This window comes from Lissotriton vulgaris, chromosome 4_1 (genome assembly GCF_964263255.1).
Source record: "Lissotriton vulgaris chromosome 4_1, aLisVul1.2, whole genome shotgun sequence".
Classification (NCBI taxonomy): Eukaryota; Metazoa; Chordata; class Amphibia; order Caudata; family Salamandridae; genus Lissotriton; species Lissotriton vulgaris.
In genome coordinates, this window is record NC_141691.1 from 1771309304 (window position 1) to 1771335440 (window position 26137).

Here is a 26137-nt window from a genome sequence, read left to right on the forward strand (position 1 = left end):
ACCCTCACTCACCCTCACTCACCCTCACTCACCCTCACCCTCACTCACCCTCACTCACCCTCACTCACCCTCAACCCCTCACCCTCACTCAACCCCTCACTCAACCCCTCACCCTCACTCACCCTCACTCACCCTCACTCACCCTCACTCACCCTCACTCACCCTCACTCACCCTCACTCACCCTCACTCACCCTCACTCACCCTCACTCACCCTCACTCACCCTCAACCCCTCCTCACCCTCACCCACCCTCACCCACCCTCACCCTCACTCACCCTCACTCACCCTCACTCACCCTCACTCACCCTCAACCCCTCACTCAGCCTCACCCACCCTCACCCTCACCCTCACTCAGCGCAACCACAGCATCTTCACTAAATATATTTAATAAACTTTAAGCTATTGGCAATATAAAATAAAATCCATTTTATTTACGTATTATTATTAATTTTTTTTTAAAGCCATTGATTTTTTTTATATCAATACATATATGTCACATATAAGTCCCGTTAATACAAAACATGTTGCTTTACAAATGCTAGAGGTGTCACATTTACAAAAATTATAACTATTGGCTTTGTAAAGAAGAAAGCTATTAATTTAGCTATTTAGAAAAAACAACACATAAATAAAAAACAAAAAAATAAATAACACCTATAGCTCAAACTTTACTACTGCGAGACCTATTGCATTTCCAATGCTTGTTAATGGTCCTGCCATTCTCTACCTGAAGAACCTGTGGTCCTTCCCATAGCCTCTCCCCTATGGTGATGAGGTATCCTCCCCTCTGTCATTGCCAGAACATGATTTCCTTCCTAGAGTGTGAGCCAGAAAGTCTGGGATGGCCCTGTGTATGAATGGGAGCTATTCCTGCCTGTGCCATTTGGTATTGTTAAATTGAAGGAAGAACTGTTAAAGCTGATCTTGGATTTGTCACTTTTCCTGCCCCCTCCTAGATTGCAAATGCCTGCTAACTGATGACTTGTGGGCAGCAGCCCATCCTTCCTGAACCCAGAGGCTAGGCCATTGCTCTCCAAAAGTAGGGCCATCAGCAAGCCGCCCTGTATTTGACCTCCTGAGCAATGCTGAAAGACAAACCAGTTCTAAACTTGTTTTCTCTCAGGCTCCACAAAGTACATATCTTAAAGTTACTGTTCCACTAAATATATCAAAATCAACTTTCATCATTCCATTAGATTTTTCAAACTTGGTGAAATATACATTGTAATCATTCTTCTAGCCGTTTCCCCCTGATGGAAAAAATAAATAATGAGCTAAGCTGTTTCCTGTAAAATGCAGCTTTATCTACACATTGAACACCAATCTTGGGCAGTTGTTCACTGTGAAGAATACTAGTCCAAATATGTAGTTTGCCAAGGGCCACTAACATTTTGCTGGAGGAGAGTGCCAAATTATTCAGTAGGGTCGGCTAAATTATGCAGCAAGAAAAGGCAAATTATGTAGCGGAATGTTGCGCATTTAGTGTTAATATTACCAAAATATCTTTTGCAATTTTTACACTTTCTGGGCAAAGATTTCACATTATTCGTACAACTTTTCCCCCAAATACAAAATTAAGCAAGAGAAAGATGATTAGTCCATCTTCGTGAGGGCCTTCCAGGCATGTTGCTGCATAATTAAAAACTATTGATTTGTATGAGCTAGAAACAATGTTTTTGTTGAAATGTGCAGACTATGCATCAAAGGATGCATTATTAGGGAAATGCCACTGCCACAAAATCACATAATGCCAGTTGCCCTCAGTATGCCCCAATTTTATACATTAAGCACCCAGCCCAGTGTGTTTAGAAGACACACTATATTGATGATATAGATCGTATATAAAAATAGGTTATCTACATGGCACAGGCACTTTTCCCTGCCATGGGTCACTGCAGTGCTTTTAATTTTAGCTTCAGTCCAGATTGAGCACAATGGTGCTTCCTGAAGCATGTTTTTGTCATATGTGTCAATGGTGTAAACGCACACTCTAGCCACTCATGACATTTAACTTCCACACCATTTGTGCAATTTCTTCCCCGACATAAAATGACCTTACTGGAAAGTTAAATACACCTGTTGGGTGAAACCAAGTTAACAGTACAGTTATGAGGACAGAGTACACACACTCACCATTCACAGGATCAAAATCTAATCAAACATAAGATCCATAAAAAAGCTAAATACCTGGGCTGACCATGCAGAAAATGCTGATTTCCTACAGTACCTCTCATATGTTCTTACACGTTATTTCACCTTTAAGGGCAGTAACCCTATGTTGTATTGCATTTACCAATTGTTTACTTCAGAATTGCAAAGTAGTAGTACTGGGTCTTAAATGGACTGACTCCCTTCAGAGGTGCAGGCTCTTTTAGTTATGTTCCTCAGTCTTCATTCATAAATAGAGGAGTTGATGCTTCAGAAGCATGAAGCATCATGCTTCTGAAGCATCAACTTTAGAACTTTCAGATATACTCTTATCTCAAATTTCTAAAACCTGCGAACACAAATATAAGTGAATTCCAACAATGAATGTGTAGGAATGCAGTCATCTTGCAGTGCGAGAAGGTTTTTGGTGACCCAATGCCCACTTTGCTATGTATCAGGCAGTTTCTATTTCCGATGTCAAGCTTTTGTTCTTCCCCTTTGATACTTTACAATGTTGTAACATTATTTTTGCCCCCCTTTCTTTTTTAGTAGGAAGTTTATTTACTTATGATTGATAGGTCCAGAAGGATGAATTTTAACAGTTTGTTTTTTTAAGTCCTTATTTACTGATTTTTGTAGAGGTTTAGAAAACCCAGCGAACACTAATCTGTGTGCTTATTTCAAGTAATACGAAATCCATTGAGGCCATGCACTTTGTATGTGGACTTATATTAAAGTGGCTCCTATACAAGTGTATATCATTATGTTCTGAAAATAATTTTAAACAAAGTTCAGGAGAATGTTTTTTTTGGCACTGTTAGGTTTTTTTAGCTTAATAGTATCTGGAAATGGAAAAATTATTTGCAGTGGAGTTTGAGTGATCTTACAGTCCTGAGTTTTTCATGCAAGTTACTGAGGTCATAAAAGAAAGTTGCTAAATCTCCCTTTAGTATTTTTGTTGACGGGTCTTTTCCCACTATCCAGATCATTCAAAGCACTCCTAAGATCACTGTGAAACTGAATAGTAGATAGGTACTCCTGCTTCCACGCATCAGAGATGTCCATCACTGTGCTTCTTCCATCTGCAAAACACACTCTCTGCTTAAAAGAAGTTGGTGCTTAAATGCCACTGAAATACCCAATTTCCTATTGTGCTTAGTAATTCTACTGATGTGATAAGTTGTCTGGTTATTAGCGGATCATCAAATCTTATATTGAATAATACTTGCATTGCTTGTATTCATTGTTATAATTTATGTTTTCCTATTTACCATTAGATTTATCGGTTAAAATGTTTTGCACTGTTTATTTTATTTTATGTAGAATTAAGGTATGTGTTATTAAGGTAACAATACAGTGGATTTCTCTGGTGACAGTCGTAAGATTAGTTGGCAAAGAAGTAGTCAATTAATCACTTCTTGACAAAGACATGAACATAGTAGGAATGGGTCATATGTATTAGCTAAAACACCACTTCTTTTCCTCTCTTTGAGACTACTATGTTCAGTCTCTTTGTCTTTTTTTCCTGTTGTCTTTACACTGTTTAAAGGCTCTGTTCATTTGAATGGTTTCATAGTTTATTCGATCATGTCCCTGTGCATTTGCCCCCTTCGGGCTTAATGCGAGCCAGTCGCTCAGACATATCCCATGCTTACATTGAGAAATGTTGCTGGGTGTGGATAGGGAGGGACTGAGGTAATAACAATTAATAGTTTAGTTCATCATATCACTATCACATCATATTTAGAGTGTAGATTGGTTGAGGTTGAGACTCCAAAAAGTGAAATTACTTTCCTGGCTCATGATTAAAGTCGTGAACTTCTGTCCTTTAGTCCGGTACTATGTCCCTGGGCTGTGCCTTCCTCTTCGGTTAATGGATCCGCATCCTTTCCCATATGGGTGTTGGCTAAGGGTAATAACCTCATCCCAGAATGAGTTTCGATATAATTCGTCAAATTTGGAGCCACATTGGCCAGTTGTCTCAGCCGAATGGAGTAGCTGAGGAGATCGTTAAAGATGACACCATTGGTTCAATCAAAGGAAATATTTTGTAGTCATGCTTTGTTCCCTAGAGCTTGAGAAACATTAGTGCCACATTAACGCGGACATTAAACTGTGGTGCCGGGCCATTGTCTTCCGTTGTTGTGGAAATCTACGAATGCTTTGTGCATTCTCCAATACCAGCAGTTCACAGACAAGTAGTATAACGCCCTTTATTGAACCGGTATCTGCTGGCCTGTTAAAATGAAACAAACACAGTTCCTTAAAACAAATGTAACAATTGCATGTGTAAGCACGTCTGGGAGAACGTGTAGCCTTGCTCATTCTTGTAACATTGTACTCTTAAATTTGTACTGCCAAAACTTTGTGCTAATCTAAAAAAATCCTATCAAACAGTGGCTCAACTAATAGCGTGCACACATTATAAGGCAAACCACTGTCCTTTTGTTCTCTATAACTGACCTTGAAGTAGTCCCTTAAATTGAGCTAATTGCTTGCCTGGTCATTACAACACTGTCGTTCTTCCGGAGCCTTCTGTACCAGTGATGTTTTATTCTAACTCTAAAAACAACGAGGACATCGCCTCTGCGATATGTGCTGCTAATTGTGTTCAACGCCTTAACTAATGCACATAATAATTTAGAGTACTCCTCCGTTAGCACCTCGATGATTCTTTCTGCTCTAAAATGGATTGCTCCTTCACTCCCAGAGCATATGTGTCTCTCACCTGCTCAGAGAATGGGAGAGTAGCAAGGAAATAAACGAGAAAAGGAACGAGAGAGAATAAGCAACACTGTCATAGAGAGACTATGAGTGACAGAAGAGAGAGAGCATGCAAGCTAGAGACAAATAGTGATAGAAGAGAGACAGAGAAAGATCGAGAGCGAGAATATGCAAGAAAGGGCGAGGATAAGAGAGATAATAAGCAAAAGAGACAGAGTGAATAGAACAAGAGTGAGAATAAGCAAGAGAGACAAAGAGTAATAGAAGAAATAGAGCGAACAAAAGAGAGAATAAGCAAAAAAGAGACAGAGTGATCGCAAAGAGAGGGGGAAACAAAAAAGACAATTAATCTTTGGTCGTGTGCTTTGAAATAATAAATTAAAAGCTGTTTATTTAAGAGTGATTATATTCTACATGTACATGCGCTGAACCAGGGGATGCAGCCATGCTCTGGATCGACAACTTTTCAGATGTAATCCTTGCATCCATGGATCCAAACAACTAGTCTACCCTCTGGTGAATTCAGTCATTTCAGTGAATTAGTTCATACTTACTGACTGCTCACCTGATGTTAACCACCCAATGTCATGCAGCCATATTGGGTGCCCAATGCACTGCCTACTTTCCAATGAACAGAGCCTTCCTTTGTTTCTCTTGTTAACTGCTGATTTTGGCTGAGCTAACTAGATATTATCTGTTTAGCACTGATCAACAAATCCACTTCATGACTTTAGTTTTTAATATTGCAAGATTAAAAATGAAATGGCACGTTGCAAAGAATTCAGTGGAATAGAATGACAAGACTCATATGTGTGATATCTTTATCTGTCCTTTCTTCAACTTTCCTTTACTGCACTGTCTTGTCTGTCTGACCCTCACAGGAGACATGGATTACAACTGGTTGGACCATACGTCTTGGCATAGCAGTGAGGCGTCCCCAATGTCTTTGGTGAGACATGTGGAGCCTTGCCATTTAGATTCTTTTACCATCTCATTTTTCTTTTGTTTTATTTACACCTTTGCATGTTTTCTTTTTTGTATCCTTTTTTTTTATTCCACACCTGTAGGGGACAGTCAAAGGGGAAAAAGAAAAACTAGTGAGCAGGCAATTTTGTCGGACTTCAACAGCTTGTCTGAGGGGCAAAAGCGAATGATGTGCTTTGGTGGCCACTCTTTGGAAGAGGATTTGGAGTGGTCCGAGCCTCAGATTAAAGACTCTGGGGTAGATACGTGCAGTAGTACCACTCTTAACGAGGAGCATAGCCATAGCGAGAAGGTACTGAGAGTGTGCAGCCTGCCTTTGTACCCTGCTCATTTGGTCTTTGTTTGCTCTCTGTCACTCATTCAATCTACACACAGCTTAAAGAGAGGCTGTTTCTTGGTCAATCTAGGCTTTCCAAAGGTGCAGAAAAGAAAAACAAAACCAAACCCCCTTTTGGCAGCCCAAAATCCAAAATCAGTCACTAGGCACAGAGTATTATTTGGTCTTGTGGCCACATCCAGAGTCCTTTACCTTAACTCTCTCAATACCAAGATTATCAACTTTATTGAGGAGTCAGTCGGATTGGCTTACTGCTCCCATGCACATCCCCATTGAATACAATGAAATTCCCTAGCACACCTATGATTAAAAGGAAGATACTTGCGGTCTATGTACACAAAAGGTTGTTTTTCTTTTTTCCCTTTTACTCTCATGTTTGTTGTTTTATTTTTATTGCCATTGCATTTTGGTGTGGTTTTGTGTCGTAGAGAATTTTTTTGCCATGCGCTTTGCTTTTTCCTGTTTTGCTTTATGTGTGATGTGGTTAGCGTTGGTGGATATAAACATGCTCAGTTTTGCATGGTGTATTCGTTGAGCATGAAACCGTACAATATTTATCGCTATGATTACATAAAAGGTAGAAATATTTCAAATGTATATATTGCCTGCACATTTCTATTGAATGTATTTCCACGTGCAGTAATTGGACTGTTAAATGTAATTGGACTGTTAAATGTACCTGATAAATTATTCCAAGTCGAGAGTTGGTGGAAACCGTTGCCCAAACAATTGACATGGAAGATTGACCGTCAAAAACCACGTTTCAAAAACAAATTGGCTTTATAATAACATAAAACAGTTTGTAGTTTTTATTGTCTATATTTGCTGGTGTCTTGTGGTGTAAAGCAGTGAGAGGAATTAATGTGAAAAATCCACAACACTATGAAATTTAGGGCTTAATGACTTGGTTATGATTAACATTAATTTTACCTACTGCTGAAAGTAGAGACCAAGTGTACCGTATTTGCAGGGGAATGGGCACATACATTTCCTTAAGCCCCAGACTATGTATTTTGCATTGACCAGATGTTGCAATACGATTTAATAGTGGGTATCACATGGATTTCTCTCACTACCTGTGTTGTGTGAGTATTTGCTTGCTGTGTGATTTATAAGTAGTGAGCCTTTAGAAGAAACATGCATGCAAATTAATACTAGTATTTAGAATACATGCAAACACTGTGTAATCATAGCATATTTGGTGTAAGATTTCAAAATACGTGTTACATAGTAGACTGTCAAATGTATTTGGGAGGGGGAGGGAAACACTCACATATGTTTTTTTACATTAACACCTTAGCATCCTGTCACCTGGCAGCCATCCAAAGATGGAGATCGTCTAATTGGCCGGATTTTGTTAAACAAGCGATTAAAAGATGGAAGCGTACCTAGAGATTCAGGAGCAATGCTTGGATTGAAGGTTAGTTTTCAATGTTTGGTATTTACCTGATTGCTATGTCCTTTTATTGTGAACTTTTTCTGCGAGCTTGTCCACTTAATTCCAGCTGTTGTACATAGAGTAGCAATCATTCATTTATACGACTGTGTCAGTTTTGGCATAATGGCTTCCACCCTGAGATTCAGTGGGTACTGATGAACGCACTGGGTGCGAAGATGGAGCTGAGAGAGATGAAGACTCCGATGAGAGGATGGTAAGTATGAAGGGAAACATTAGGTAATGGTGGAGGACAGAGAAGAGAGCTGAGTAGATGGAAATGAGAGGAAGAGGGCTGAGAGGCTCAAGGAGAGGATTTAGTAAAGACAGGGGAAGATGTAAAGTATGGTGGAAAGGGGATATGAGGGTACAAAAAGAGCAGGAAGTAGCACCCAAAGACCAATGTTGTAGCTGATACTTGAGCAATTATTTTGGCAAGGCACTTCTGACTCCATTTTAAGTCTAGATTTCTACACTAAATGGTAAGCACATTACTCACTAACCAGAATATGGCCTTCATCACCGCAGTGCAATTTATTTTGTGTCACATCAGACCACTTCCCTGTAGCATTGATCCCCAATATGGGCCTGTAAATGTTATTTGATTTGTAATGCCTAGGAAATCACTTGGATAACATCACAAGCTATGGTTATAATGTATTTTATTCATTCCTAAAGTGGCTTTTGAGTAGCTTTACATCTTTATTAGGAGTCTGAGATTGAACATTTGATATTTTTGTTTGTCGCATGTATCTCCTTTGGGACATATTTTGTGTGCGACTGCCCCACATTCAGCATTTAAAAAAAATCTAAATGATTATGTCCACGTAGATTTCCTCTTAGGTTCTCCCACAATTACATTGGGCTTATAAGTTTCAAGTCAAATATCACGTCCTGTGTTCTTCTGACCTTACCAGTGTTTCTATATTTTAAAGGTGGACTGCTTTTGGCTCATATGGCAGTTCTGTTTGACTGTCAGCTTTTTACAAATGTACTCACAAAGAGGTTGGAAGCACATTGATTTTGCCCACCACTGTTGATTATGTATGACCGTGTTTTAAAAATGAAATGTATGTGCAGCTATTATTATTTAGTTTGTAAGCTTTGGCTTTGCCTGTGGCTTAGAACATGTCATGAGTGATGTAATATGTGATGTCATAAGCCGTGCATTGCGGGGGTGCAAGTTAAAGTTAGCTCTGTTAACTATAACTGGGTCGTTTATGTGTTGTTTTTTGTTCAGAACGTTAATTTTGTCACTGAGATATTCACCTAACTATAACTTTACACTATATAATCACATCCTGCTCCAGTCCCTTTGAGCTAGTTAACAGTAGCATAATTTGCCTTTCTCGTCTTGGACTCTGCAAGATTGCCAGGTATGAATGTGGCAGGACAGAAGGTAGAAGCAGAAAATGTTTTAGTGGAGTGGCTTAGTAAAATGGGCATAGATTGTTAGGTATGTTTGAGAGAGTGGGTTTTAAGTCCTTCTGAAATGCTAACAGTTTTGTGTTAATACAATTTGAGCTAATACTAATAAAACTTTGCAAATTAAAGTGAATCAATTTATGTGATTAATCGAACTTTAAAAAGTTCACTTGTCAAGAGGCCATCCAAAGAAGATGGGGCGCTATGGCCAGCTGAAGACTTTGTTCTATCAATCTTGCTGAAAGCTAAAAAAAAAAAGGCTTAAAGCAAGTTTAACACAACAGCTTCCATAGAGGGAGGATAATTGTTCAGTCGAGAAGTTTCTTACTCAGAGTGAAGTGGCCCTAATAAGGAGAAGAAAACACTCCAGTAGTGACCGAAAGGAGGACCGAGAAAGAGGAAATCTGAGCTGCCTGCGCAGAGTAGTTATGGAAGACTTCTCTCATCAGTAAGAAGCCACAAAAGAATAAACCGAGTAGGACCACTACAAAGTAAAAGGACTGGTCGATTAATACAGGTTCTCGCCACTCGTCATGCCATTTACAATAAGGGAACAATGTGTGAAGTAACTAGACTTTTCCTTGAAGATGTCAAGTTTATATTCCTTTATGGCTTCCTTATAGTTTAGTTTATCTTTCAGTAAGTCATCTTTTTTCCATTTCTGCTCTAAACGTCTACATTTCTGTTTAAAAATGTTAGGGATGTCTGAAAACTATGGAGCAGAAGGGATTATTCTTTTATGATTGATTTTTGGATAGGAGCTAACATATCTGAGGATGATTTGGCGCATTTTGAGAAATTAGATGCCACCTTAACTACATTAGACAGACAAGGAAGTAGATTAGCTGCCTGAGGCTGTGTATAATGTTCTACCGAGGTCGTGTATGCTGTGTAGAGCAAGGCAGAACGAGTTGCTTCACTGGGGTAGGTACCATGATATTAAAAGGAACAGCCAAATGGTCTGACCATAAGACAGAATGGTCCTCCAAAGCGGATGAAAGAGGCAGAGCACATACATTTGGAATCCCATAAGAGTAACATACGTGCTATTATCCCAGGCAGTCTGTTCTTTGCTTATTACTAGGACCAGAACATTAAAATACAGCGACGGAAGGACCACAGTCCTCTGTTTGTTTTAATACCAGAATTAAAGGAGTTAAAACTGCCTAAGATTTAGAGTGGACAAGAGCCATGGCCCAAACCTGAAAATGGATAACCAGTAAAAATATAGGAATGTCATAATGGTTACGCTTTGCTCCCTACAAAATGGGCTTCACATGCTGCAACAGCATGATGAATGAACTGAATATTAAACTTAAAGGTGGAATGACAATTAGTTTGCAAGCTAACAAACCAGTAGAAATTGGTATTCAGCGCCATTTGGAGAGGCATTACTAATTAGCAGGTGAAAAGAGCAAAAGGTGGGATGCTCCTTCTGCAGTTTTCCCCTGCATGCAGATGTTTGCAGGAACATCAGCCACCCCTGATAGAGCCTGAAGAACTGCACGAGAGAGAGATGTTTCCAAGGAGATGGAGGAGGACAATACGAACATCATTCTTCAGGTGTCCCTAAGCTGCAAATTATTAACCAAGGCATGCTATACTGGACCCATTACTCCATTTTTGGACACCAGTTCGACTGTCCTAGAAGTATGTTTTAGAGTCTGACACGGAGCAAAATTCTTTAACAGAACATGCATACAGTTAATTAAAAAAAAAAAAACCTCCACTCTATTGCGCTCGTGCCCACCCACACACACTGCATCACACGCTGATCTTAGAAGTGCCAGGAAAGCCAACCATTATGGCTGTGTTCGCGCTCTTGCTGGCTGGCTGCTGATTTGGATTCCTTATGGGAGAAGAAAGTTTGTGAGCAGAGGTTTATCTTCTTGAGGGATCGTACCAGGGCAACTCCAACACCCCCCTCCAGCCTCCCTCTAACCTCCCTCCTTCCTTAGCTCAGCCTATCACCACCTATACAACTGCTGATGTGAGGGTGGGTGGCAGGGGAGTCCCGTCTTCCCGGTCAGTGTCCTGCTTGCACCGCCAGAGCACTGCAAGCGTCACCGTGCCTGATCTTCTTGCGGAAGTGAGTGGGTTCAGGTGTACAGCAGGACAGAGAGGTGATTACAAGCAGGTGCTGGGTCAGCTGGTGGTAGGCCCCCGTGACTGCCCAGCCCAACAGCAGATACACCCAATCCTTCACCCGGCCTCTCCCCCGGCCTTAGCCATAGCCTCAGCCACAGCCCATGTGAGCTGGCAATGAAAATGAAACCAGGCCCACCCTCAGTCAGCACCATAAAACCAGGCCTCAAACCCAGATCAGCCTGGCAAGCCCACAAAAACTGAAAAAAGGCCAAAACACCAAAATCGGGATTGCCCACGTCATCCCGCTCTCCCACAACTGCGATACGAAACTCTGGCCACATCGAGCCAACCCGGTCATTCAACTAAAAGAATCCTGGTATGCTTAACTTCAACATGCTATGCGAGAAACTTTGCACCATTCTAGAGGATACATTTAAACAGATTAAGGAGCAGCTAAGCTGTATTGAAAGCAGATTGACCATCATTTCTACTAAGATGATTGCCCAAGAGAATACCCCAAAAGACATTGCTAGTTATAAACAGCCATGCTATCATGCTAGTTGTAGCAGGGCAGATATCACAGTTCAAAATTCTATAAGTGGCAGAGTTGTAGACTCTGATGGCACCATGGAGGCTCGAAGAGAATTGGCAGTTTGTATCCCCCGGTGATAGAGGGTAATACCTTGTGCTTGGATTACTCGGCCACAGAAAATCCAGGCCCATCAGAGTCTGTCATTGCCAAACCAATACCTTCTGGAACACACTCCATTCTGTGCAAATACCGATTGGACCTGCCTCTGGCCTCTTGCCCTTATGTCTTAGTCCTGGTCAGAGTTCCTCCCCTAAAGGAATCACAGTGAGAATCCTGGGCTGAGTTGTTAAGCAAATGTGTGGACTGGCTTTTTAAGCATAAACATTTGGACCCTGCAAATATAAATTAGATAATAATGGTGCGAAGTGTGGGATGGGCGGGCCGGTCTAAGAAAGATAGAGTGGGGGACTGAATTTTGTTGAAATTTTGCAGGCCCCAATCTGTAAAAAGTTTGTTGAGATCCCAGGACACCTTTGGCCAAAGTAACACCAACATATGGCCGCTCCCATTAGGGTACTTCTTTAAACCCAACAGACATGATATCCAACTTCGTTCTTATAACAAATGTAACTTCTCGTCGCAGTTTGCACAGAATAGCAGGTTCTCTGCTTTAACCAATCTTGAAGGGTTAGAGTGACTAGGCCCTAATTCAGTCCCTTTACTAGGACCACCAAACTTACCACCCCAACTTGTTACCCTTTCTCCCCCTGATTTCGATAATCAAGTGGCTCCCTCAGGTGCTAATCAGGAAGGGCTCCTGCCAACACTAACTTCATTCAGCGAGGTTGCTTATTCACCTAACTTTGCCGGGGGCCCTAACCTGACGATAATACCTTGCAACATTGCTGGCTTAAAAGGAAAACTGTCTCAAACGGATTGGGTGTTTTAATTGACAAGGCTGACATTATCATGTTTCAAGAAACTTGGGGTTTAACGGCTTCTGATAGTCATTGTTTTAAAAGCTTTTTCTCCCCAGCACAGAAAACTCACTCCAGCAGAGTCCCAGGGGAGTTTACAATATGGGTCAGTATTATATTAGTTTGCCAAGTGAACCAGCTAAGGATTAACTCCAAGGATATTGTGGGGCTTCAACTTGGGCCGTGGAATGGCAAACATGTATTCTTGTATAATGTGTAAAATAGCAAACCCCGGCAACTGTTGACTCGGATGTTTTAACCAACCTGTTCCTAGTAGATACACCACTATTATAATTGGAGGGGATTTTAACCTATTTTTTGAGCCCTCAGTATAAATCAGAGATATAACTAGCGATGAAGATGGTCTTCATATCATTCCCCAGCAGCAAGGAGCTTGTATCTCAACCACCTCCAAGGTTGCTTTACAATTGATACATCTTTCTCTCTCATGCCAATTGAAAACATGTAATGGCTGCACCCCTTCGGACCTAAAGAGGCAGACTACACTTAGAAGGGAACCTCAAAGAAGCAACATTGACTACTTTCCCCCAGCCCTCTATTCATGGCCTGCGCTGATTGATATGAGGGTCGAGAACAGATATGACATATCACTTTCCCCTGCTTTTAACTCTGAAGGGAAGCCTTGTTCCAGCAGATTTGGCCAAATATTTGCACTTAGGGGCCTTGGCTGTTACTAACAACAGGAGAAATGTCAGATGAGATACTACTGCTTCTAATCCTGATGCTCTAAGCTAAATATATACTTCTCTAGACCCTGTTTTGTCATCAATGAGCGATCACGATCTTACCCACCTGGATGTAATAAAGCTCCAGGATGATTGTTTCAAGGCACTTGGGAAAAACGCATAATAATAATCGCTCTTGGTATAATAAAGAGTGTTGAGCGGCCAAAACCTGGTTAAATCTATCAAAAATGACCAACAGTCCTTAATCCAAGAAGCAAGATTTGGGTATAGTAATCCTTAAAAATGCCCAGAGATCTTCGGATTCCCTAATTTGGGAGGACACCTTAGATGCCATATGAACTAAAAATCGAGCTATGTTCTGGCATATATTTAGCCATGGAAGTATGTTGGATACAATGAGACCCATGGACTGGGTGCCCCCTTTTCAGTCTCCTTATGGTAAGGGCATTCTAACTAATATCAAGCAGGATCTGCCCGCCCAGGAGCTGCCGTCCAAAGAACAATCTAGAGTGGGCCGAGATTCTCCCAGGCCATGGCAAGAGTTCCCTAATGATAAATTGGTATTTACCTTGGCAGAAACAGAGCTGGCTATCTCTGGAATCCTGGTGAGTTGCTTTTAAATCTGCACCAGTGATCTGGTCACCATATTTAATTTGTATCTGTAATGCCATTGTGTCAGGTGCCCCTGTCCCAGCTTCCTGGAATGGAGCAGAAATAATCTCCATATACAAGAAAAGCGTACATTTTGTTCCTGCAAATTATCGGCCAAAAAGCCCGATAGATATAGCCCAGAAAATCTACTCTCGAAAAAGTCCTGGTGGGCTACTCAAAAACTTGGTTGGAAGACAACATTTTGTCCCTTTTTCAGGCAAGATTTTGCCCAAAAATAAGTACCTTAGAAACAGTTTTTAGGTTCTTGATGCTGAGGTGAAATACCATAGATAATGGAGGGAGATTACGTAGTATTTTAAAATAGTCTCTTTTTTTCTAAATTGGTTTGGCATTTTTTTTGTGTTGTCATTTCACTTAATGACTGTTTGAGTACTGCATAAATACTTTACACATTGCTTCTAAGCTAGACTTCACTGCTTTGTGCTAAGCTACCAAAAGGTTAAGCAAAGTTTTATTTAATGACTTTAGTGGTTCTCCCTGACAAGGATTGTGATTATTATTTGAGCTGGGTTCTCACTCCCTAGAAATAACACTCCAACATTTTATTGGATGGAAGCCACATCCAGTGTAGCCAGTTCAATTAATTTTGTTAATAGGTCACTTAGCACGGCCAAGTGGCTTATATTACGATATTCATTATTGTAGCCGCTCCCAAAATCATTTCCAATAAAAGTAAGGAGACCTAGATGTAATACCACCAAGTTTAGTGTAATATTTTCTTAACACATTTTCTGCTGAGAATTTTCTAAACAATGCCTCCCATTGATCATTAAATTTAGGCTTGATCGTACAATCATCTTTATTTGTACGATGAAGGACCTTTACGTGGAATTGGCACTGTTCATTTCATTTAACATTTTTTGCCAGCCATTTTCCATAGCTCATGTCTTTTTAAATTTCCCCTCCAGTTCCTGGACTGTTACAGGTCTTCATTGCAGAACAAGATTGTTGTTGTTATTTGTTATTGGAATCATAGAGCTAGAAGGGTTTGATTGTTGTGAATCGCTTTCCCTCTTTATTTTAGCAACCATATGTTCTATCACTGAAGCAGAGAAAGGTGTGAGCAAGATTTCCTTGTTAACGTTATTTTCAAAGGTAAATGTAATCAGCATCGCTTTCAGAAAGGTTCATTTGGAGGTAGTACAATTAATTACACTTTTCACATCAAAATGTCATTGTTTATTTTTCATTCAGTTGCACTGTTAAACACTTTGTTGGAGTAATAAAAACCTTTACAATTGATAATCACCTAGCATACTCCAGAACTTAGAAATAAAAACATCAGAGGCAATTTGCACTGGCTTTACGTTGCCACAAAAATGACAAAACTCAGTTACAGTTCAGTTCATATTCCAATCCATACATTTCTAAAACACTTTAAAAAGACAGGGTAAAAATAGCAGCTGGAGTTCAATTGGCAATTACTGCATTCGGAACCAGTGTTAGCCAATGGCGTAGTCTTCTCCCAAGCATTTGCCCTCTCTTCTCTTATTCTCTGAAATGTGTTTTTTTGGCATTAGAACCCTGCACTTTACGATTGCTACCCAGTGCATAGGTTTTGTGCTCTGTCTATTAAATATGGTAAAATTAGCTCACACCCAATATAAACATTTAATTTAATTTTTAATTTTTAAGTCTTTATCTCTAATAAAGTGGTACCACGTGTACTTAGGGCCTGTAAATCAAATGATACTAGTGGGCCTGCAGCACTTATTGTGCCACCCACTCAATTAGCCCTGTAAAATATATCTCAGGCCTGCCACTGCAGCCTGTGTGCAGTTTTAAACAGCCAATCCATCATAATCAACCTTTGCCAGGCCTAACCCACCCTTTTTAATACATATAAATCACTCCTATGGTAGGCCCTGACCGCCAATAGGGCAGGATGCATCATATTTAATAGGTAGACTGTGTTTTTACATTTTACATGTTCTGGTAGTGAAAACATCCCAAATTTGTTTTTTGCCACTTTAAGGCCTGGCTCTCTATAGTATATTTTCTGGGTTACCTTATTACATTTCATAAGCACTAACTTTTGACTGGGAACAGGTAGAAACATAATGTTTGGTCTCTAAAGAATTGTAATTTAAAATCACCTTCGATGGTAAAGCCTGATTTTAAGTCATAATTCTGAAAATGTCTCTTTTAGAAAGTTACCAAAAAAATGTGAACCCAGATGTCTATCTTGGAAACCCAATGCACTACAGGAGTTGTCACAAAATTGCGTTTCAACAATATTTACAAATGAATTTAACCATAAATGTTCATTCTTATACAAGATTATCAAAAGTAAACCATGTAATCATGAAGCTTCAGAAGAAACATAGCACTCTAATGTCCAAATGGCGAAGGTTTTCAAGTGAAATTTATTCACTATCTTCAAAGGAGATTTTCACAAAATCAAGATGAGAAATGCTTCAATTCAGCATACTTAGCCTTTAAAAATCCCAATGCATTTTGGGCATTACAGGATGGCCCTTCATCAGGGTAATCTGTCAACATTAAAGAACAAACGGTATTCAGTCAACATTAAAGAACAAACGGTATTCAAAAATGATCTATGTACACTGTACATGGGCTCAAGATTCTTAGAGGAAAGACCTGACCGGATTGTGATAGTGCCAACCAAACTCCCAAGAAAAATGAAAACATGACATGAAAACGCGCGTGCAAACAACACACAACGTGTGGACGCGAAAAGACCAGTGCAAAGAGAAAGTGTGAGGAAAAACAAACCAGCATCCAAATGTGTGCCAACCATTATAAACCACATGAAAAGAAAAAGGGAAAATGCTAACACAAAGGCCTACCTAAAACATAAATGAAAGAGCACCAAGCGCCTGCATGAGGGGCTAGTTTAATAATCAAAAAATGGCCAATCAATCTGCAAAGCAAATGACGAGAATCAGAAATGCCATAAAGTAGGGGTGCGATTGTAAAACAGTGAAAGACAGTAATAAACTAATCTTACTAGCAGCTCAACAGTGAGAAGACTCAGTCACAGGTAAAGGAACCGAACTCCTATGAAAATCGGAAAAAGGAAATGCTAACTAAAATGATGCAATGATAATTACATAAAACTACCAGCATCAAAACTTATTAACTCACCGGCAATCTCAAGTGATGGCCGCTGATATTCAGCAGAGCGCTGGACAAACTATTGAAGATATGGAGTCTCCCTGAAAAAACAGTGAAGTAAGATGGGGACCAAACAGCACACAAACTAAAAACGCTAAGGAGAACATACAACCAAAAAAAATTAGCTCACCAAAGACGCTGTGAATCAGAAAGTACCAAGAGGGAAATCGAACACGAGCAGCAGTCGAAGACAGGGCGGCGTTCATGTTTAAAAAAAAGACGCTAGTAACAATAAACGTAGGACTGCGTGAATGCTGCCAGAGTCAGTCATCTTTGAATGTCAAACACGTAAAAAACGAGAAAACAGGGAAGCTCAAACAGTTAACTAAACTAAAACCGATAGAAAATAAAGCAAAAAACAGGGTGATGGAAAGTGAAACTAGTGAAGAGAAAAATATATCAGCAGCCCACGTGAACTAGAAGACAATGACATAAAAAAATCAAAGTGAAACAGTACCACCACCATATTGGACGAGTAGTAGACATACACAATATCAGCAGGCATTAAGTCACAATGCAGGGGGAGGGGACAATTAAGCAGTAGAGCAAACACTGCATGATGAGATAATTGAAGTTGACGTTTTCTTATACTAATCATTTGGTGCCTGCAGCCTGTGTCACATGAATGGGAATAGTTGACAGTTGGCCTTTGTGTATTCCTCCCACGCCGTGGCAGGAATACACAGGGAGACTAGGTGTTGGCAGGATGACCAGGGCGTAGCTGTTTCCTGCCCCCACTTACTTTTCAAAGAGCTTCCTCCAGCACACTCACAAAGTGAATTCGCACCAGCCTTTTGTCACCCTAGACTACTTGAATCTTGGTCAGGGAAAGGAAGGAAATTTCCAGAACCATATGGTTGGAATAGCCTATTAGTTTCTCCCACTTCAGTGGATGGCATCAGGTATAAATATTGGACCCTCAGACCAACTCTTCAGTAAACTTCTGGACCTCCCCCTACCCCTCATTAGGACTTCCTTGTGCTTCAAAGACATGCCCTGCTGCTAGAGCCCTGCTTTAAACCTTAGGGGACTGCTCTGCTGCTACCAGAGCATTACCAGCTGCATCAAACCTGTCTTGTACCCTCAGAGTACGTCCCTACTGCTTGAAGCCTGCCTTGCTTATTGATCTGAGGACTTTCAGAGTGACCGCAAGTGCTAGTTGGCTGGCAAATGTGTGAGCTACAGAACATACCAAGCTCCAGAAATGTTGAACCCTGCACCTGGCGCTGCCTGTAGTGAATCTTGACCCCAAGTAGATTTCCAACCAGTCTTGGACACTTACAATTGCGTACTAAAGGTGCTCCTCCAGCCAGTACCTGAAACTAGGGACTCGGCAAAAATGTTCACCAAAAAGAGGCCTGAGAGCAACAGGAGGCATACCTAACACTGACCAGCCTGGCGTGCATCTCCGGTCGTATTGACTTCGTGGCAGCTCCTCACTATGTTCTTCTCTGTAGCAGCAAATTCTATTCAGCTGGACCACTCAGGAAGGGTTTTCAGTCTCATGGAGGCCTCGTCTGCTAAAGCCTGCAGTTTCATCTCATAGGAGATTTTTGACTTCCAAAAGGCGACTAACTCTAATCTTCACCGCAACTTCATCCAGTGGCTCCCTGCCAATGACACCTGCTCCTCGGACTCTGACAGCTGCCTTGTCCTGGTGGGCTTTAACTTCCATACTTGTTTGAAATCTTAAGGTAAGCCGTTATCAAGCCCAATCCACCTCATGTAACCGAAACATGCTCCATCGCTGTCAGCCTTAACTTCTGACTTTGCGTTTGTCTGGTGTGGCCAGAAACCTGCGGTTGAAGTTTTGATCTTTTAGGCAATATAAAACTTTTAAAATTCATAACTCCAGTTCTACAGATCCACTAAACTGCCAAGAGGTAGTGTCCAGGGCTCTAAGTTCCTCGGTGGTGTAAGGATGTTCTTAAGCAGACAGAAATACCTCTTGTTTGATTCTAGGCGAATTGTTGTTGCCATCAAGCTATACATACATCCATGGAGGCAAGTGTGTCTTAATTTACATCAGTTAAATAAGAATAGTGGTCAAATTAACGCTTGGTATTCCAGAAGTTAGCTTTCAAATTGCTACGGGTTGCCTTTTTCTGTGATTAAGAAGTGTCTGATTTTTAAACACATGATCAAAAGAGTACTTGCCTTTGAGTTTTAATGCATATGAATTTGTAAAGCTCGCCTGAGCCCCATCCAGGAACTGAATAACAGATGTTTTGTTAAATAACTCAGTAGTATTCACTTTATCAATCTCACAAGGATGATAGGCCGAATGGATCTGCCGAGGAACTTAGAGCCCTGGACACTACCTCTTGGCAGTTTAGTGGATCTTGTAAACCTTTTTTTGCAGTAAATATTGGGCATAATTACATTCATTCTTCAGAAGGAAGTCTAGCATTGTTGCATCCCATTTCCACTTGTATTTGATGAAACTATGGCACCTCTTTGTGTTCTGCTAATAGAAGCTCTTCAATAAAAACACCAGGCCAACATTTCCTATTTTCCTGCAGATCAATTGTGGAGACACAATTATTATTTGTTGTAATCTGCTGACGCCATTAACCTACCTGAATGTAATCATAGCTAGTTGCAAAGCCATAAGTCACAATTACTATTACTCTGCTCGTAGATTAATAGAGGTGATGAGTATATGTAATGTCAGCCTCAAGGCTAAGGTGATATAACATCTTAAAATGACAAATGGTAAATGCCTATTCCGTACGTTTATTTTTCTATTTTCTTTTTCACTACTTTGCAGACCCTGAGGCATTACCTCAAATTGGTTGGTTCAATTGCTGACTTAAATACTGAACTCAATGTTAATTTAAGCCACACTATTGTTATAGGAGAAGTAAATATCTAGAGAATTTACCACCCTCAAATATTGACTGAGTTTATTTGCATCAGTAGCCCAGACCCGCGTAAGTAATAGCCGAGATCAAGTGCTACGAAGAGCAAAAGTGCTGAATCAAAAATGGAAGGAAATACAGTTTCAGAATATATGTTTCCATAGGGCCTTTTCCATTATACCTTTTACAAATTAAAACTTGACAGCTATTAGAATGATTTACTGATTCGATTAAGATCATTCTAAACTTTATTCTACCAATAAACAAATCTTCTTAGTGCTATCATTGCATAAATTAATTATGGAAATTTAAATATATTTAAACTTTTTTTATCAGACTATTGAATCTCACAAATGCACATATTGCCAATACGTTTCACATGGGAATATGGTTGACATACTTTGCTAATAAATTATATCTTGTTCCACCAGATTGTCGGAGCACCGCTGTTTTTATTCTGTGTGAATTTGACAGTTTCTATCTGTGTAGAATTTTATTTGTATGGGTCTAGATATTATGCCACTCTTCTAACCTCGACTGCTGCATGAAATGTTAGTTTGAAATAAGATCTAGGTTTTTTTGCTGATTGACTTGCCTCAGAAATTATTTCAGTAGTCAGAAACCATACGTCTGAAGGATATCAATCATCTAGGGAAAACTGAGAATTTGGTTTTGTCTCTTCAACAGAGCAGGCTCTTGAAATAAATGAACAGGATAACAGCAGGGAATTTAATAAAGAGTTAGGGTTTGCCGGCACTATGGTAGTAAAACTAAATTGGAAGAATGTAGTCACGAGACAGAAACAGAAGACATGGGCACTTATTTTGAGTAGCCCGCAGTTTGGGCTGATGTTCTGTTACGTGTGATAAAAAACATCCAATTAAAGGTTTTCCCTGATAACGGGGAATAACGTGCAGATTTTGATACTTACAATACCAAAATCAAATCTGCGTATCCTGGTAACTATCAAGCATATTTTCCCATATATAAAGCTATTGGAACTCCTTTTGATGTTTTTTGGGGGAAAACAGTAGTTGTAGTCGCCAAACTGATAGTTTCAGCATGTGTCGTAACTGCAGTTACCACACTTTCCTGGGCCACTCGCAGTGAGGTCCCTTTTGCTCAACCTTATTTTAATTGCACCAATCAGGCTTACCAAGATCTTTGCTGAAGTGTAAGTGTGATACAGGCAGTTCTCGAACTCACAAAGTTCAAGACCCTATTCCTGAATCTGCTACCTCATGAGGCGTTTAATCATTTATCACAATTGTATCGTTTTTGGATCCATTTTTTACTGGGATCTCATTACATCAGACATGTTCCCTTTCATGGCAAAACAGCATCTTAATTCCATTTTACAAGAAAGGATGACCCTCAACCATACAGACCTATCAGGTCTGCCAATGTTATTTGTAAATTATCCTTCAAACTAGTCCTAAATGGTTTGGAAGACTCGTGGAGGAGCAGAACATGCTAAACTCAATCCGAGGATGATTCAGGTAGGATGACATACTATTTACCAAATCCATGTTTGCACATTATGTATAAATACAGTACAGGAAAAAAATACCCATATTTGTGGCATTTTTTTATTTTGCATCAGCTGTAGATCTGGTCACAAGGTAAAGATTATGGACATAATTAGCCATACTGGAATTAGAGTAGGTGCTTGTATAACTCATTATACTGTTTTACACAGGGTTCCCCTCCCAAGTGAGGGTGTGCCAAAAAGAAAAGGTGAGCAGACAGTTCACAACCTCTGGCAGAGTTAAACAGAGCTGCTTACTTGCGCTGCTGCTCATCTCACTCCACATAAATGATAAGTGTAAGGAGGTTTGCAAGCTGCCAAAGATGTGCCTGCCAGAAAGGGATTCCTGGTCCCAGCACTGCTGCATACAAATGAATCTCTTCTGATTGCATGAACCACGGAAGGCCTACAAGGACTGCTGTGGGTCACAGATAACTTTTGTGAGTCGACGGCCTAACGCTTAATACATAACATCAAAGATAAGGATCTTTGGAAAAAAATGGCGACCGGGAAATACATTTATATTTAATTGTGCAAAGCTGGATGAGGGCAACCCCTTTCCATACGTTCACACAACTTTATCTAATGATATGAACTGGAAGAAAAACATCAACAAGGAAATTGAAAAATCTGAAGCATTGCTCATTTCCATCCTCCGATTTTCCCACGCCCATGGAAATAATTTCTCATAGCAAATAAACAAGGTTGTCCAGGCTCAAACGGGAAGTGAAATAGCATAAGGGGAAAAATGCACAGCCAAACCCGGCCTTCATGAGAGAAAGATTTGGAAAATGTGGCTTTCGTTTTTAAAGGTCTTCCCCACTACCCAACTGGAGACCAATGTCAACTATAGTTCTATCCTGGATAGAAGTCGCCTGTCATCCGTAAAACTATGCTATGAGTCTGGAGCACTGAGTAAAAAAAAACACAGGCCTGGAAAATAGAAGTATCTAATTTCGATCTCAAGACTGCAACCCTAGAGAAAACCCTAAAACTGCTATCACTAAAAGGTGAAAAAAGAAGTTCAAACACTGACTTCAAGTGAGAAAACAGTTGAGCACCAGAACTACCAAACCTGTTTGACACTTCACCTTTTGCTCAACCTTATCTGACAAGGCTAACAACCCCCTGGGAAAGGAGGCTGTTGCCTTGGCAAAGCACCTTCCCAATTGAAACATTATTGAGGAATACAAATTTGGTCCCTGTAGAGTGCTGCAAATGGGGCTTGAAAGAATGTTTGCCACACTTTATTAGGTCTTGCCTGGCGTTAGCAGCGCGCATGCGCGCATGCGCTGCTCTCGCCATGCGAGAGCTTCTTGGAATCATTACGGTTCCAGAAGTCGTGTCTCTGCTCCGCCCGTAATTTTGATTAGCGTACGTCGTTTGTCGTCATTCATTATGCCGAACAGAGTTCGTTGATTGGAATGGAGGGTTTTTAGTCCCTCCTGGTTGCCTCCTTGTCCTCTTTATGCCCCGCCCACCGGGATTGTATTTTTTTACGGGCGGCGTGAGACGGTGGGTTTAATATTTACTTTCGGCACTTTTATCTTTACTATTGCATGCTTCTTGCGTGTGTGATGCATTTAGTATTATTGGGTGATGTATAACTTAATGTTTTATCATATTGGTTATGTTATTTGAAATCTTGTTACTATACGCTTGAGGTGTGGTGTCTTGCGTGTGAGCTACATTTTGTTACTTGAAATATTGTTGCTATACGCTATCTTGTTACTATATGCTTGAGATGTGGTGTCTTGCGTGTTGGATGCATTTTGTTACTTAAAATATTTTTGCTATACACTCTCCTTTTTATTACTTGGTGTATGCACTTTGTTTGGGGAGAAAGCGCAGCTCCTGAGTCTGACTGCCATCTCCTTCTGTAAAGCTGCCTTGTTGGCCCCTTGGACACTCAAACAGATTGAAAAACAGCTCCATTTACAGCTGCTCCCTTTCCGTGCTCTCTGATGCATTTCCTCTCACTGCCCGAGAGTTGGTTGCCATGCGAATGAGGTGGGTTCAATTGTAGATGGCGTCGGGCTTTGCGCTCACCCTCTTGCAGTGTGACTAAGGCTCGGTTGCTCTTCAACTTTCGCCTTGTTTTGAACATTTTCTCTCAGTAAATTTGCTACCTATTATTCAAAGTTGAACGGACGGCTTACTTTGCTTCCGAACACCTGTAATAATGAGCACTGCCCGCATTAAAGGTATGGTTTGTACCCCCTTTGCGCGCCACTGAACTTTGTTTATTGCTGTCATAAAGGGCTTACTTGTTCTCTTTACTGCCGGATTGCCAACCTGCTTCGGTGCCTCTCCCCTTATTGAAACACCTTTTTTTCAGTTTTGCACGCCACTGCGTGGTCTCTGTCGGGCGGCAGAGTCACACCTGGCCCTCTTTTAACTGCAGGATTAGAAACGGAAATGAACATGCGGTGCTGTGTTTTCCTGTAAATTGTACGTTTTGTACTACTGTGTGTTTTTGATTCAGCCACGTCCTTACGTCGCTAGCGATTGCTTCATGTGTTGTTTTTTTTTTTTCTTTTTTTACTTTGTACCTACACAGTTCACCAGATGTAATGCTTTTAAAAAACGATATTTGACATTGCAAATGCCATCGAGGGTTCTCAGCAGATCTCCGAGGCATTCCCCCTGACTAAGACGCCACCTTCCTCCATGCTCCTTAAAGCACTGTTTGCTTTATCCCTCCCGCTTCCCCTTAAAAGTCCTCCCCCCACTTAGCACACACGCAACCTTTCCCTAATGAGGCGGCAATGCCTCTTCAGTACTCACTCCTCCTCTGCTGCATTTGATGCTCTGGCCGACCACCTCCCTCTGCTCCGGGGGTCTCTCCGCTCCGCCAGGGCACAAATCCGCCTTCACTATGTAAGTAGCATTAACCACATTCAAATGTTACATAAGTAAGGCGAATATGCCTTTTGTCCAAAATTGCTCCTCTCAGTTCTCGCTTTGCATGTTTGTTTACGGCTTTGTATTTTTCTTTATTTTGGGTCCGCTACCTCGTGAGAACAACATTTCAAAAGTGACGTGCATTCAAAAATGGAATTTGAAACAATTTCCAGAGATGTGTGTTGACTGGAATTGAAATGTTTCCCATTTTTTTCACCATTCATTTATAGATTGTGGGTAAAACATTTCACCGTGGGCAGGGCGTCAGTTCGGAAGTCGGCATCTCTGTTCGTAGCCAAATCCTTCCGCCCACTCTTCCTTTCAGGTTTCATAGGGTAAGGGACAGGTCCAGATTCTTCATACTTAATAATTAGTCGCCACTGCAGCATGTTCTGTTGTGTGCCAATCATCCTTCTGCACATCCTCTTGCACTTCATGTATTTATTTCTCAAGAGCCATTTTTTCATAGTGCACTGCACCATCAGTACTAGGGATATTTAAAAAAAGGATGTAACCTAAAGGCCACAGCTGACGACTTGGGAATTGAGGAGCCAGGTTCGAGGCTTCGTGTCGGCTCAACATCCTGTGACTCTGGGCAAATCACTTAATCTCCCTGTGTCTACCAAAAAAAAGCATTTGCAATGCAATAGGTCTTGCATTTTAGAAACTTTGAACTTTGGTTTTGTAAATGACAATGCCTTTTATTATTGCAGGTTTTTCTAACACAAATAAAAGGCATTGTCATTTACAATGCCAATAGCTCAAAATCTCGCAATTGCGAGACCTATTGCATTGCAAATGCTTGTTCTCAGTTGTCCTGTCTGTGCTGAAATAAGAGAAGAGACTGTTGCATGAGCTATTTACAAAGAACAAATGGTAGCTGAGGGAAAGGGCCTGTTCTACTTACTATGCCACACCTTTGACGTCCCAACGAGCTTGATGGCACTTTGAAACCTTTGAAAAGACCATAAGAAATTCCCGGATGAGCACCCTGCTGGGAAAGTGGAAGTATTTCAAACACAGAAATACACTGTTTTGGTGCACTTCAGAACCCAGCAAAGTGTTTAATATAGAGCTTGCAAAAGTATGTATTCATTATGATTGGTTTACCTGTTCCAAAAGCACACTTGCCAACGTCACATAAATAAAATCTGACTACAGCAAGTTGAACAGACGGGATTGGATTAGGTGACCCTCTTAACACTGGAGTTACAACAATTAACCTGTCCAATTTATGGAGGATCATAATCAAAACCAACGTGATATTACTATTTTCGTACTTTCACACGTACACTGTTGCTACAGTCAGCCCTGAAGAGTCACGGGTTACCTACCACCCAGGTGACGAAACACGTGTCGGCTGGAGTTCTCATTTGACATACTCCAAAACTTGTATAAACATTACCTACTATAAGAATCTACTGTTGTCGACCTTTGCAATTCTTTTCACATTAAGTACTACAGTTTGTGCATTGACACTCTGAATCATCGCCTTGAACGTGTGCCCAGGACTTGGTCTCAATGGTTTCTCTTAATGCCAGCACGACCTGAAACATCCTCAGCAGTAGATAGGCTGAGTATGCTATTGTTTTCAGTTCCGCTTGTTTAGCGTTCTGCCTACGGCTTGTGTGAACAACTAGATAAAATGAAGATTGAAAAAAAGAATGGAAAAAGAAT

General features: G+C 40.6%; 1 protein-coding gene across 2 annotated transcripts in view; it reads left to right on the forward strand.

Moving 5' to 3' along the window:
• The window catches only part of RIMS2 (regulating synaptic membrane exocytosis 2), a 1859827-nt gene that overhangs the window by 958101 nt on the left and 875589 nt on the right, over nucleotides 1-26137 (forward strand). For both annotated transcript variants that reach the window (XM_086966100.1, XM_086966101.1), the window contains 2 exons: nucleotides 5940-6148; nucleotides 7494-7613. In XM_086966100.1, the coding sequence (XP_086822226.1) occupies nucleotides 5940-6148; nucleotides 7494-7613 (329 nt within the window). The remainder of the gene's footprint in view (nucleotides 1-5939; nucleotides 6149-7493; nucleotides 7614-26137) is intronic.